A 15,988-nucleotide genomic window follows, 5' to 3' on the forward strand; every position below is an offset into this window, starting at 1 on the left:
ATTACAGTGGTAGGGGATAGCCAGAGTGGTATCCAGACATGGTCATCCTGTTATGCAATGGCCACAGGACTTGGCCACCTCTGCTTATAAGTCTCAATTTTTGCTATCTGAACATTATTTTATACCCTATTTGAAAATAAACAGATAAATAAAAATTAATGTATTGATAAAAAAATGTATTAATTTTAACCCGTTCGGTGGGTGATTCGGCGAGATCCGCAGCTGCAAGTCGCTTGCTCGGTGGGGAATGCGGATATATCCGCCGATTCAATTTTTTTCTCAGTTACCTGCCTGCAGAGGTTTGTTTCTTTTTCAGTAGCATATTCTGGATGAGTCTGCCCTCTGATGTAAATTTATTCAACAATGTTCTTCCAATACTAATGTGTCATCCATGAGTTGCATCATAAAGAACGCAACTTACATCTGGGCAAGAACGACCTAAAGCCCATTAGCCATGCGCTGATGCTTTAGCTCATCACCTAATCGTCCCTTGGATGCAATAATATTGCTGTAGGAGGGGTTTATAGAGATTATGATACTGAACAGACTTCTCTGATGACATTTTAGAACTGTGACATGATTTATTATCCTCAGTCTTGTGTTCTTCCTTCACAACTGGAGTGTGTGTTTACCGCGAGTTACACAACATTTATTATCGTATGCATCCGCATACAGGCACAATTCATGATTTCCATCCAAACTGCAGAGACCAGGGTTCTATTCGATCTTTCTTCTTAAATTTGTTCTGCTAAAATTTCTAAAAGAGAATTTACTGGCCATGATAAACGAAATGTTGGAATTTAATGGGGAGAATAGTGATCATAGTGAAGTAAGTTCTGCCAAAGAGGAATTCATGACAGGAACTTACCTAGAATAAATATAGAGGCTTGAATGTAGAGGGTTCAGGCCCAGCTGATGCGAATATTCAGCACTTGCGAAAAAGACAACACATGTTCGTTTCCAGTTGAAGTAGCAATCATGACAGTGACAGTGATGACAATAATAGTGATTCCAATCCAACCAGTGCCAGTTCTTTGTCAACTTATACTGAAAGTGTAGAAAAGGAAATTTCATCGTGATGTTAGGGGGGAGTTTTTAGGGAAAACAAAACCGAGCGAAATATTTTAATTACTTTTTACGATGAAATATGCCCAGACAAATGATGCCCAGCAAGAAATCGCACATATAACCCAGTTTAGTAAGATGAAACAAAGGAGTCGAGATCAAGACCGAGTCATAACAAATAAGAACGAAATAAAGCTTCTTATGGCCATACTGTTGCTGCAGGGGATTGTACAGTAACCTGAATTAGGACACTATATTTCTCACAATAAATTGTTCACTACACCTATTTTCTATGAGCTGATAACACAGAAGAGATGTCCGACTCGTTGGCTGAACGGTTAGCGTACTGGCCTTCGGTTCAGAGGGTCCCGGATTCGATTCCCGGCCGGGTTGAAGATTTTAACCTTAATTGGTTAATTCCAATGGCTCGGGGGCTGGGTGTATGTGTTGTTTTCATCATCATTTCATCCTCATCACGATGCGCAGGTCGCCTACGGGAGTCAAATAGAAAGACCTGCACCTGGCGAGCCGAACCCATCCTGGGATATCCCGGCACTAAAAGCCATACGACATTTCATTTTCACAGAAGAGATTTTTTTCTTGCCGGGCTGAGTGGCCCAGGCGGATGAGACGCTGGCCGCCTTCTGACCCCAACATGACAGGTTCGATTCTGGCCCAGCCCGGTGGTATTTGAAGGTGCTCAAATATGTCAGCCTCCTGTCAGTAGATTTACTGGCATGCAAAAGAACTCCTCCAGGACTAAATTTTGGCACATCAGCATTTCTGAAAGCGGTAAAAGTAGTTAGTGGGTCGTAAAGGCAATATTATTATTATTATTATTATTATTATTATTATTATTATTATTATTATTATTATTATTATTATTATTATTATTATTATTATTATTATTATTATTATTATTATTATTATTATACCAGTTGGTACACCTATACGCCGCACATTTGAATTTGCTGCCTTAAAGTACTCCTCTACAGCTGAAACTCTGAACTTTAAAACTGAATTATTTCAACCGTTTATCAGAAGATGTCACTGTGTTAATTTCAAATTGTTTTTTTTTTACTAATTATCAAGAAGTGTGGACATTCTCTCACAGATGTCTCTACCAAAAACTATGATCATGCACCCTGGTGCGAAGTGAAGGAACCTATCTTGAAGATATTTTGTATTCATAAGTTGTTGTATTTACTAAATTTCGTTCTTTCGTTGGTGGGTTGGCAAAATTAATCCTTTCTTTCCGACTGTTTTGAATTTACCCAATCAGTAATTTCTGTAATTAATTTCCCTCCAATCACAGGTTTCTTCTTCATTTTTTACTTGTAACTTTTAGCCGACCAATAAACGCATGTGGGTGTGTCTTAATTATTCATGAAAGGTCTCGAATCTTCCACGAGGGTATAAAAGCTTCTGATTTTCTGGTTTCTCGGCCACTCGTACAACATCTAGCTTAGTGTATGGAAGTATAGCAGGAGGCGGGAAGCGCCTCTTTCATCAGTCAGCAGCCCTTCAAAAGGTAATGGCCGTTTAACATCTTTATTTTCTTGCTAGCTCAGCAGTTTAATCCTCAGGGAAGGTCCGAAACCGTTTTTGATGTAACCTATACCATTTCGATGTAAAATTTTCATGTTACTTTAACTGTAAATCGGGGATAGAGAGTGCTTTACCCTCTCGAGCTCCCCTTCATTTTGATCTGAGGTGACTACGTTTCGTAACCAATTTCCTTCTCTTTCTTTATGTATTAAAATTTTCTTATACGAGTCACCTCCCTAGTGTGGGAATAGCCCCTGTTGAATCGGCCTAGTGTCACTTAGGTTAACAAGCTTTCATGTAGGAGTGCAAGTACTCGCCTCCATTCATCTTTGTATTTTGGGCCATTAACTTAACCCGTTTTGTTTTTCTTCCTGCGAAGGCCCAGTAGATTGGGTACGAGATACCGCTGTTTATATTTCTAAGTTGTGCCTTGATGGCAGTTAATTGTAAAGTACGGTATTGCCTTCAATAGGCTTGAAAAATTGAGACCGGGTCAGCTCTTTGTTTGTGGTAAAAGTGCCTCTAGGAGGCCCGGTATGGTTTTTGGAGCTTATGCTCCTGGTATGAAGGGGATTTCTGCCCTTTGAACAAAATGTGTAAAGGTGGGCTAATTGCCCAAGGATTGTGAAATTTGGGGCTCAAGCCCAGAACTTGTAAAGGTCCCGGAACTGGTGTTTGAGTTTGTAAAATTATACTTGTACCTGATTTTTCATTGTTATTTCACCTAGAGAAAATTTGTTAAATCTTGTTGTCTATTGAAAATATAATCTTTATTGAAATTTGAATTCATCTTTCGGACTTGTAGTTAGACCCATTCCAACCCGCACCTTCTTTCACATCTGCTGTTCCACAGATATCTCAGAACTATTATTATTATTATTATTATTATTATTATTATTATTATTATTATTATTATTATTATTATTATTATTTCCTCCACTGAGCTCGATAGTTGCAGTCACTTAAGTGCGGCCAGTATTCAGGAGATAGTGGGTTCGAACCCCACTGTCAGCAGCCCTGAAGGTGGTTTTCCGTGGTTTCCCATTTTCACACCAGGCAAATGCTGGGGCTGTACCTTAATTAAGGCCACGTCAATTTCCTTCCTAGTCCTAGCCCTTTCCTGTCCCATTGTCACCGTAAGACATATCTGTGTCGGTGCGACGTAAAGCCAATAGCAAAAAAAATTTTCCTCCACAGCATTTTACATATCTCTGACAATGAGGTGAATAATGGACAAATTCCTTCCAAAATGTACAAGATAAATCTAGTATTTGTCCATCTGTTGGCAAAATTTTCAGAAGATTATACCCCTGATGGTAAAATGTCACTTGATGTGAACCATCCATACATACCAAGAAAACGATCACATTTCAGAAAGGAATCACACAAATTATGCAAAGCCGAGACAGTTTATATAACATGATCTGTTTCCGTGTGTATCATTATGAACGGCTGTAAAAGGCATGACACGATGCAGACTGTAAAGACTGTATATGTTACCTGCAGTGTAGAGTAATATAGTCCGTATGTGTCATTTATGAATTGTAGGTATATAAACTTGATCCCTCAAAAGCGCTAACCAACATAACAGAAAATTTTGTGAGTATTATAATTTATGCCATTATAAATCTTTTATGTACCTGTAAACTTTGTAAAGCTACAATTTACATATAGAGAAACATTTATTTCCAGGCAGAGATTGTTTGTAAACTGCCTAAAATATTCAGGTAAAAGTTACTGTATAAATGAAAACCAGAGCTTTGCTATTAGGAAGAAGCAACCTCGTTATGACAGTGTGAAAGCACTTAGTGTGTTCTTGCACAAAGTATTGAAAAATTAAAATAATAGGATTTTTCAACAATTAAATACATTATATTCAAGTAAATATTTCTCTTAGGGCCCTTCAATAGTTCATTTTAGTCTAAGATTGTTTTTAATCAAGTATTTAAATATTTTCTTCAATCAGGCAAAACACTCCCCACCTGGGTGTGAGCCGGTGTGTATCGAGCTCCCCGCTTAAGGGGATAATAACCCTAATGGTTTTAGATATTTTGATTATTTTATTTATTTATCTGCTTCTTTTGAGCAACATCCAAAATAATCAATGAAGTACTTTATTTTTTTAGAATTTGCTACGTCGCAGTGACACAGATAGGTCTTATGGCCTCAATACGATAGGAAAGGCCTAGGAGTGGGAATGAAGCAACCGTGGCTTTAATTAACGTACATCCCCAGCATTTGCCTGGTGTGAAAATGGGAAAGTATGGAAAACTATCTTCAGGGCTGCCGACAGTGGGGTTTGAGCCCACTATCTCCCGAATACAAGCTGATGGCCACTTGCTCGGTAAATGAAGTTTCTAATTAATTTTGAATTATGATACATTCTAGTACTTACATATACTGCTTCTTCTTCCATCCTCACTCTTCTGAGGTTTGGATTGTTTATCTCCTTTCATAACTCGCACCCCATCAGTGAACATGGAGAACAATAAGTGAAGAGGAATTACAATTTCCAACAATGTCAGAATCTGGAATGATAAAATTGTGACATAAATTTCTTCCAAAAAGTTCTAAAAGGGACAAAAGTTTCTCTTTAAGAATTTTATTAATTAAATCAAATCCTTCCTTTTCCTAGATGAGTGGCGTAACATAAAAGCGGTATGTTTCAGCAAATTATTTTCTTACATTCTTCAAAGTGCTTTACGGTGGGAGGAGCGATTAGCGCTGTGGCTAGGCTACTAGCTCTCCACCCACATGGACAAGGTTTGAATCCTGGTGTGTACTAGGGTAGAATTTTCACTTAAAAGATTATATGGCATCAGGAAAGGCATTTGGCCTGAAATTCCATGGTCAAAACTCAAAATGAGTCAAAGTACCACCAGAAATAACTCAGATAAGTTGAAAACAGGTTTTTTTTTCTCAAATAGTCTCAGAATAAAGGAGGGAAGGAAAACAAAATAGACTCAGAATAATAAAATTCCTTGAAAATTTTGTAGTCAACCAACATACTGAAGTGACAAGAGACAATGTTATGGGCACATGAGGTGACTGCAATATATCCCTTAAAATCTATTTTCTGCATTACTATCTTGATTTTTTTTTTTTTTCCTGTTACATCTTGAAGTATTGATAAGTCAGCATGGAGAAATATTTCACCATCAAATATCTGAAATGGAAAATTAATACGGAGGGAAATGTTCCCCCCTCCCCGCACCAATACAGATAAGTCTTATGGCAACAGTGGCATAGGAAAGTGCTAGGAGAGGATGGAAGTGATTGTGGTCTTAATTGAGGTACAGCCCCAGCATTGCAAGTATGCTTGCAATTATTGTTGGTTTTGTGTAAGAGTGAGTTCTAGGTCTAGCTGCAAAAGTGTTTATAAAATTGTAAATAGATTTATCTTGATATCTTTAGTTTTTTAATTTAAGTCAGAATAGTTCTTGTTATTATTATTTATTTACATTTCATGGTCTCCACTGGACCACTTTAGTAAATTTTATAAAAAGTGTTTTTCAGTTTTCTGTCAGCCCAGTAATTCTTCATTCATTCTTTACCGAGCTCGATAGCTGCAGTCGCTTAAGTACGGCCAGTATCCAGTATTCGGGAGATAGTGGATTCGAACCCCACTGTTGGTAGCCCTGAAGATGGTTTTCTGTGGTTTCCCATTTTTACACCAGGCAAATGCTGGGGCGTACCTTAATTAAGGCTACGGCTGCTTCCTTCCTATTCCTAGGCCTTTCCTATCCCATCGTCGCCACAAGACCTATCTGTGTCAGTGCGACATAAAACAAATAGCAAAAAAGTATATATATATTCTTTCTTTCTTCCTTTCTTTCTTTCTTTCTTTGTTTGTCAGAAATCACCCGTCCCATTGTCCATCTGTTGATCTTGATTTGGAATCTAGTTTGTTTGTCTGTGAGTTTCTTAATTTTATTTGTGTTTTAAATCTTCTATTGTAATTTGTAGCTGCCTCATATCTTTCTTGATGTCTGTAATCCATCTTATGTTGCTCTTACTGTTCCATAATTTTTCTATATTATTATTATTATTATTATTATTATTATTAGATTTTTTTCATTTTTTTCCCCCTACAGTTTGCTTTATATCGCACCAATACAGATAAGTCTTATGGTGACAGTGGCATAGGATAGGGCTAGGAGAGGAAGGAAGTGACTGTGGCCTTAATTAAGGTACAGCCCCAGCATTTGCCTGCTGTGAAAATGGGAAATCACAGATAATGATCTTCAGGGCTTCCAATAGTGGGGTTTGAACCCACTACCTCCTATATGCAAGCTGATAGCTATGTGAGTTGTTGTTGTTGTTATTTTTAAAGTGGACCCTTATGCATATAGTGACATTTTATGTATTTAAGTGAAATTTTAAAAATCCAATGTGGCTGTCTAAGAAAATGGTAAATGATAGGAAGTTTGGATTTCAGATTCAGGACATACAAATGAGTAAAAGCCATGGATTCCTTTCTTGGTAAGGAAAATGTTCAAATTTTAAAAGTCCTGTGCAATAATAGTTACAATTATTTACCTAACTTATCCTAAGTTTTGATATTAGAATTAATGAGGGAAGCTTACCTGAAGCCAATTCAAAGCCTGCTCCTGGACTTTGGGGGAAGTCTTCTTAAAGCGAATGGCTACAAATCGATAGAGCTTCTTGACATCAAAACCTAGTGGACTCATATCTGCATCCAGGATTTTGCTGGTCAGGATATAACAGAAAACAAAAAGAATTGGAAAAAATCAAATTAATTCTCAATTCCTAAAGTGTCAGTAATAAGAAGTGTATTATACATGAACAAAAACAGTTAAAAAAGGTACATAACATGAAACAAACCCAAACAGTTGATACTGTTATTTGCACAGATCATAACAGTGCTTCCATTTGCTCTCTCAGATTAGAAACAAATGGCATTAATACCTGATCAGCAAGTAAACTACAAATCAGTTGAACATTCTCATAGAAGTAATGATAAAACTGTATGAATGTATGGATAAGAACATCAAAAGGTTCAACATAATGACAGGTCAGTGCAGGAAGAGGGAGCAACAGAAAAGGAGAAAGCAAGTAGTCTTTGAAATGTATTAACTGTTTGTTGTCCTTTATCAGAAAATCGTTTATGAAACTGGGGTTGCAACTGTAATAAGTTCTATGTTGTTTCTTCATAGATGAGTAACAAACCAACATTTTTTTAAATGCTATTTGTTCGGGGCATCGACCCATGTGGATCTTTTACCCCTACTGGTACCATATTGCATGAACCTGTATGTAATTGGAATGGCGGTAGTGTGGAATGTTGTGTTTGAGGAAAGGAAGATTAAGCATGTCACAAACACAAACACCCAGTACCCAGGCCAGGGATATTAATCATTACAATTAAAAACCCCTAAACCGGCCGGGAATTGAATCCGGGGCCGCCAGGTGACAGGTGGATGCATTGCCCCCTACACCACAGGGCCAAACAACATACCAACATACTCATCACTAGAATACATTGGTTGCAGATTTGGAATAATAATTACGTTTACTTCAATCAGTAAGGTTTGTGATGTGACTGCTTTTACACAGGTGTGAACTTCATACTGCACGCATACTTAACATTGTGCACGCTCTGCTGTACACATGCACCATGAAGCCATGAGTACCCACCTGACTAGGATAGAATTTGAACCATCAAACTATTTTCAGATCTCCAAGATGAATAGCACCTTGCCAATTCAGCAACACAGATAACACATAGAAGTCTCCCAGGAAGAGCACTGCCAATAGTTAATTTCCATGTCATATTTCTAATTCAATTTTAACCACTATAGGGTATTTCACACAACTTTTGACATGATCGTATTGCTGGTACGTGTATTATAACAGCAAGCAATACATAGCACAGTCCATCCTCATAAGCATGATAGAGTTGCTTTTCCTATGCAGAGTAGGCTCATTTTATGTTGTCTACATATACGCTATAAAGCAGAGCAATATCGATTCTAAGAACTAACAGCATTCGGATTGTGTATCTTCAAAAATTATAAGGAGCTGGTGGGCCATTGTGCATATATAAAATCAATCTAAATTTTAAAATATGAACAATCCTTATTAAAAGAGAAAATCCTTAAAACTGCCCTCATAATTTAAAATTTTGTAATTTCATTGAGTTTTGATATGGAGATAATGTCTTTATAGCAGGAAAACTTTTCTATCAGAGCATTCATATTTTGTGCTCAGAAATTTAAAACATGATAATAGTGTACTAATTATGTCAATTTATTTTATAATTACCTGAGTAATATCTTCAATTCAAACAGCTCCTTCTCAGGAACATCATTCACCAAGGCTTCCATCCAGTGTGGCATAACGTAATCCCAGATCTCAGGGGTTATCACTTCATATGGGACCAAACAGAATAGTCGATTCAGTCCATCCTTAAGGTGAGCCGTTCGTGGCACATAGGAGTCCCTGAAATTAAAAAAAAAAAAAAAAAAAAAAGTGTTACTGGAATGAAACAGATCATAAATTAAATGTTAAGCTGCTTAATTAATGAGCCTTTGAGAAAGTGGATGTAAAGACAGTTTATCAAGTTATATGTGGGAAGATAGGAACATGAATAGGATGAACACAATAACAAGTCAGTATGGGAAGAGAACAAGGAAGGGACAAGGACAAACATGAAAGTACAAAAGGACAAGGTCAATCTCCAGATCTTCATCCACTGGTGTCCCTAAATAGATGGCCTCTCTCCTCATCAATCACAGTTCTTCTAAATAATGTCCTCTCGGTTCTCGACAAGTTTTTTCACCTTCCCAGTTTCATCAGGAGGGCAGGCATTAACTCATTCAGTCTTGATGTGGGAAATGAAGGATAAGAAAGAAAGCTTGATAATGAGAGGAAAGGGTGAGAGGTTTCTGTTTATACATATTGGTTTCTTTTTTTATCACTGAGCTTTGAAATTCTGTTTAAAATCAATCCTTTATGTCTGTCCCACCAGTGTGCCACAGTACCAGCCAATCTTAAATAATCCCCCCCATTAAGAAAAAAGTTCCATGCTTATCTCTACAACAAAATAACACATAATATAGGACCATGTGCAAGCCGCCAAGTGGAAGGGCAGTCATTGATAGTAATGATGGTCGAATGATAAGAATTTCATTTGGTCCGTATTGGACTGAAATTATAATTAAATTAATAATATATTGTGGTTCCACCTACTCAATACAAGAAACTTTATTAATGCAAGGTTACATTATAATGTAATGTAATGTAATGTAAAGCTTACTAAGATTTCCTCTGTTACGGAATTGCAGTATGCAGATGACGCTGCTGCACTGCTCTCACACCCGAGGAGCTGTAACAGTCAGTCAGTTGTTTCAAGAGTGCTTGCGATCGTTTTGGTCTCTCCATTAATGTTCAGAAAACCAAAGTACTCCCACAGCCTGCACCTGGATTGAACCTCCCACCTTTCAATATCTCCACTGCAGATACTCCACTGGAGCAGGTCGACCACTTTTTATATCTAGGAAGTATCCTATCAACAAATGCTAACTGCTCACAAGATGTTGATAAGAGAACTGGTGCTGCTCAATCAGCATCTGGACATTTATCCTGCCGTATCTTCATAAATAAGGATCTTACAATGCATTCCAAGATCATGGTTTACCATGCTGTTGTCATACCAACTGCTTTACGGTTGAGAAACGTGGACCCTCTACCGTCAGGATATCAAAAAGCTAGAGCACTTCCATCTCCAAAAACTCTGATCCATCTTGAACATCAAATGGGAGGACCGGGTCACCAACCTTGCAGTTCTTGAGAAAGTACATGCTACAAGCATTGAGGTTACCATCACTGGCCACCATCTCAGACAGACAGGGCACGTCCATCGCATGTGTGAAACCAGGCTTCCTCGTCAACTTCTGTATGGTGAACTCTGTTCTGGCATAAGGCCTCATGGAGCCCCTTTGAGGCATTTCAAGGATCAGCTAAAGCATACTATGAAAAGAGCTGGAATTAACATTCAATCCTGGGATATGCTTGCTGAGAATCATACACTTTGGCACCACACTGTTTCTACATCAGTTTCGGTGTTTGAAGAGGAACATCAACGACACGAAGAGGATAAACGACAAGCACAGAAGCTCCATCAAGCTCATTTCCACCCTCCCCCAACCATTTCATGTGATCTGTATGGACGTATGTTTCATAATAATTATTATTAAATTATTGTCGTAATGGTCCACCTTTTTCAGTACTATAATATGCAATATTATTGAATTACATTACTAAACTATGGACTAGTTTCAGCCTTGGCTGGCCATCTTCAGCCTTAATGTAATACATCTAATAACTAAACAAATGTACAAACACACAATTGACATAAAAACTAAAGTACAAACACATAATTAACATTAAAATATAGGATGAAGTATGTGTAAAATCAGAAAAATAAATTAGGCTCTAAATTAGCATCTGGAGTATGCTCATCATCCAGACTCTTTCTTGTATTAATATTCATAGAATATTTAGTTCCATCACTGCTAATCATTACAATGTCAGATGAAAAACGGGAACTGGTAAAGTTGATTCTGTAGTCAGATCATCAATCACCAAATCTACTTGAGTGGTGTTAGCAGTATGCAAGCCACTGGACGCCACTGTAAATAACCACCAGCTGACGCAGAACTGTTAGATGGCGTTCCCATATCAACCAATGTAAATAAAATGAAATGTTCCCGTAGTGCTTGTTAAAATAATGCTGAAAGGCTGTTGGACATTGTCAGGATGGCACAATGAAGATATGGTAGCTGCCTCTGTGGATCAGCGGTAGAGTGTCGGCCTCCGGATCCCAAGATAGCGGGTTCAAACCCGGCAGAGGTAGTCGGATTTTTGAAGGGCGGAAAAAAGTCCATTCGACACTCCATGTCGTACAATGTCGGCATGTAAAAGATCTCTGGTGACACATTTGGTGTTTACCCGACAAAATTCATTAAATCTCAGCCATAGACGCCCAAGAGAGTTTCGGTTTACTCGGTCTGCCATCTAGTGGGGGCCTAGAGTAAAACGGAACGTCGAAATTGACGAGCAGACAGCCAGATGGCGTCAAATTGAAATGTCTGCACATGGTAGCTGAGGCCATACGATTATTATTATTATTATTATTATGAAGATATGGTTAAAACTGACACATTCTTTGTGGCTGGTATAAATTTGCAATTTATTGTGGTGTCCATGAAGTTAACCTGAATAAATGATAGATAAAATTGGATAAAATTAATTAATAGAAGGAGAGAGAGAGAGAGCGTGTTAGTCAAATGGCATAGGTTATCTCGTTGCGGCATATGGTGCGTGGCATATTGTTGTGTGCCTCGTACTAACGGTTGTGAGATTCAAAGGAAAAGGAATGGGCGGGGCAAGGAGAGAGAGGTGGGGCAATGAACGATGGGGTGGGGCAAGAGGAGAGGTTAGGGAAAGGAGAGGGGTAGTGGAAACGAAAGGGAGGGGGGAAATTAAGACGGGGCCGAAGGATGTGGGAGAAGAGATGGCTGCTGAGGAAAGGTGTTGTGAATATTATGAAAAACTAGTTTAGTAATGTAATTCAATAATATTGCATATTATAGTATTGAAAAAGGTGGACCATTATGACATTAATTTAATAATTATTATTGTGATCACAATTCAATATGGATCAAAACCATGAAGTTTATATCCTATGAGTATATTTCATGCAAAGATTGGCCTACTAAGTCATATGAAACATATTCACAAAGCTTTGTGAGTGTGAAAATGTAAATTGTTAAAGAATTTTGCTGGCCTGAATTCTACTCTCCTCCTCACCTGTCAATGTCCAGATCTCAGCTGCATAAGTCAGTATGGGTGCATAAACCATTTTGTACATTATCTCTTTACACTTCCTTGGTACTTCCTTTTTCCAGACAAGGTTTCTTGCACTCTGGCAGAATGCATTGCCCTGTTGCACCCTTTTGCTAATCTCCTTGCCTAGCCTTGTATCTCCATTAATTCACTTCCTAGGTATTTGAAACTGGCAACAATTTCAAGGCTTTGAACACCAATTTTCACACTGCCTTTCACTCTTGATATCCCCATGATCTTGCTTTCCTCTGTGATAATTTTCATACCATCATACCATACTTTTCAATTTTCTCGTTCAGTACACTGTTGTTGTTGTTGTTGTTTTACTTATTTGCTGTTTGTTCCCAAGATCATAATATAGTCTGAAAATAGAAATAACTTCATCTCCCTATTTCCATATGTTTCATTTGTCTCCATTACAATTTCATCCATAACCATTAAAAACAAAAGTGGTGGTAGTTTATTTTATATCTTTTTGTAATTGCAATTTCAACACTAAACTGAAAATTTTGTTTCTCAAAGATGGAAGTATTTAAGTTGAAATTCAGCAAATCTATCCATGTCATTTTTAATGTGTCCGATTTGTTGGCTGAATGGTCAGCATACTAGCTCTTGGTTCAGAGAGTCCCGGGTTCGATTCCCGGCTGGGTCGCAGATTTTAACCTTCATTGGTTAATTCCAATGGCCCAGGGACTGGGTGTTTGTGCTGTCCCCAACATCCCTGCAACTCACACACCACACATAACACTATACTCCACCACAATAACACGCAGTTACCTACACATGGCAGATGCCGCCCACCCTCATTGAAGCATCTACCTTACAAGGGCTGCATTCGGCTACAAATAGCCACATGAAATTATTATATATTTTTAATGTTTGAAAGAAACGTTATTATCCTGCCCTCACTCCTTACAGAAACTTTTCTGGTAAAATCTTGAACCAATGGGTATTCTATGCAAAAGATTTGTATGTGTTTATTATTCAAGTTAAGTGAAGTGACTCACCAGTGTCCACCAACTCTGGCATAGTCAGCTGGGTGAGGTAACAAACAGGACACAAATATTTTGAAATGTGTCTTGCAAAGATCTGTCAACCAGCCACAGACAAAGTCAATCTTCAGACGCTCCACTGTATTATCTGCTTGATCTGCGAGTGGAAACAGAGAATAGTGACACCGAATTTTTATCAAAAAGTATTATTTAACATAGGGCCTATAAACAATCACAAATCAAATGTAAACAACATGGTTACAAGAGGATAAATTGTTCAAGTTAACAAATGAACATGACTTAACATTTATAAACATGGTTAAAGTGAACACTAAAATAATCAGATTGGATCTACATAGATGAATCCTTAAGCTGAGTAAAATTGGTTAACCTGTAACATATCCCACTCTTTCAACCTTTCACCACCCCTGTGAAAAGACTTCAATCAAAATATTAAGCTAATTGCTCTGTAAGCCAACATTTATACTTCTGTTTATTTATTTCATTTTCTTACTATTATTTTTTTAAGATTAAGCAAACACCACCATGTCAACATACTATATATTATTCATATCTGTTTACATAATACTAAATTACGTATTATATCCCAAAAGGACAATATAAATAATGAAAAGGAACAAACAATTGACAAATCAAGTCATATTAAGAGAGAAAGATAATGGATACAATGCAGAAAAGGAGAATTGCCTTTTTTTGTCATATATTCAGACTGCCGGAAACCTGACTAGTGAAGCAGTTATTTAGTTACTTCTGGAAAAACAAAGAACACTTGGTTCACAGAGATCATAAATGATTTAGAATTAGATAAAGAATTAAATTTATCAATGCTCCAAATTGAAGGCAGAGAAAAGAAGAGAATTCAAAGGAATAAACACTTGTGAATCAAACTCATAACATTTGAATGAAGGAAGTACACCATTACTGACAATCAAAGGGCAGTCAGGTCCGACAGAATGAAAAAGTTTCAGGAGCGGAAGAAGATGCTGAAAAGCTGACTCTATTTAATACTATTATACTTTAATGTATATGACTGATTAAAGTGCTCTAATGGGGGTGTACCAAAAAAAAAAAAAAGAATAAATACGACAGAGCAGTGTGGGAAGATACAACAAAAGGAGACAAGGGAAAACGTGAAAATACTGTTGCCACATATTCATTACTTATACATATATTTATTTAGTGTATGACTTACATAAAACACAAAACAATGGGGAATAAACAAAGAAAAATAAGTTCATGATGGACACTTTTTGGCAGCCCTAAAAAAAAAAAAATTTTGATCCTCTTCTTCTTCTCTTTGTTTGGTCTTCCTAGTTTTTGCCCCCTGTATTCAAGCAATCTTATTGGTTCAAACCCAGAAGAGGTAGTTGGATTTTTGAAGGCCAGAAAAAAAGTCCATTTGCACACCATGCCATACAATGTTGACATGTAAAATATCTCTGGTGACACAATTGACAAAATCAGTCAAAACACAGCCATAGGTCACCTAACAGAGATCTGTTTCCCTGCCATTTGGTACAGTAAACTGGAGCATCAAAAATGACACACAGTTAGCCTAGATGACATCAAATCAAAATGCCTGCATACAGTAGCTGAGGCCATATGATTAAAAAATCAAATCATATATGTGTCTTGGCTGTTCTCATGGTCTACGGGTATGTGCCTGTTTCTTACCCGGAAGTCCAAGATTTGATTCCCAGCCAGGTCAGGGATTTTTACCCGGTTCCTCTTACCTTATGTGATTACAGTTGAGGAGCTATCTGATGGTGAGACAGCAGTGCCCAGTCAACCAAGAATAACATCCAAGAGGATTCATCATGCTGACCGCACATCACCTGGTAATCTACAGACCTCCGGGCTGAACAGCGGTAGCTTCGTAGGTCAAGGTTCTTTAGAGCTAAAGTGCCATGGAGGGTGGGGGTTTATGTCTCTTCCTTTCCGCAGTGTTCCCCAACTTTCTTCTAATCCTACACTCTCTACAACAAGACTGCAGATCTGTCAAGATGGACCTCTTTAATTGTCGATACCCACCCACCTGATGAAGTTGAGAAGCAGAAACACCCCTTCAAGGCCTGAGAAGAAATTGATGTAGAAAAACTGAGTTTGATGAGGAGAAAGCCTATCTACCTGAGGACAGTAGTTCATGAAGATGTGGAGACTGTCCTTTTTTTTGTGTTTTCATGTTGCTGTTTCTTCAAATTGCTTCAAATCTCATCAACACAAATAGGTCTTATGGTGATAATGGGATAGGAAAAGATGGCTGAGAAGAAATGGATATAGGAAAACTGAGTATGATGAAGAGAAAGACAGCAGTGTATAAAGATGTGCAGATTATTCTAATCGTTTTATGTTTGCATGTTTGTCTTTTTCTCCTCCTCATATTGCAGTCTATTCCCACACTGTTTGCCCTATGTTCAGATGAATTTATCTTTATCTGTTTGTCTCTTCCCTTTTCCTGTGTTTATTCAACTTTCTTCTTTTCCCCACACTTC

The 15,988-nt window shown here is 37.7% G+C and overlaps 1 protein-coding gene across 1 annotated transcript in view; it reads right to left on the reverse strand.

Moving 5' to 3' along the window:
* unc79 (UNC-79 domain-containing protein) overlaps positions 1–15,988 on the reverse strand; it is a 346,819-nt gene that overhangs the window by 266,790 nt on the left and 64,041 nt on the right. Inside the window, exons 10-13 of the mRNA XM_068229169.1 lie at positions 13,491–13,632; positions 8,899–9,075; positions 7,200–7,323; positions 5,009–5,141 (exon numbers count right to left, since the gene is read on the reverse strand). Coding sequence (XP_068085270.1) covers positions 5,009–5,141; positions 7,200–7,323; positions 8,899–9,075; positions 13,491–13,632 — 576 coding nt within the window. The remainder of the gene's footprint in view (positions 1–5,008; positions 5,142–7,199; positions 7,324–8,898; positions 9,076–13,490; positions 13,633–15,988) is intronic.

This window comes from Anabrus simplex, chromosome 9 (genome assembly GCF_040414725.1).
Source record: "Anabrus simplex isolate iqAnaSimp1 chromosome 9, ASM4041472v1, whole genome shotgun sequence".
Taxonomy (NCBI): domain Eukaryota; kingdom Metazoa; phylum Arthropoda; class Insecta; order Orthoptera; family Tettigoniidae; genus Anabrus; species Anabrus simplex.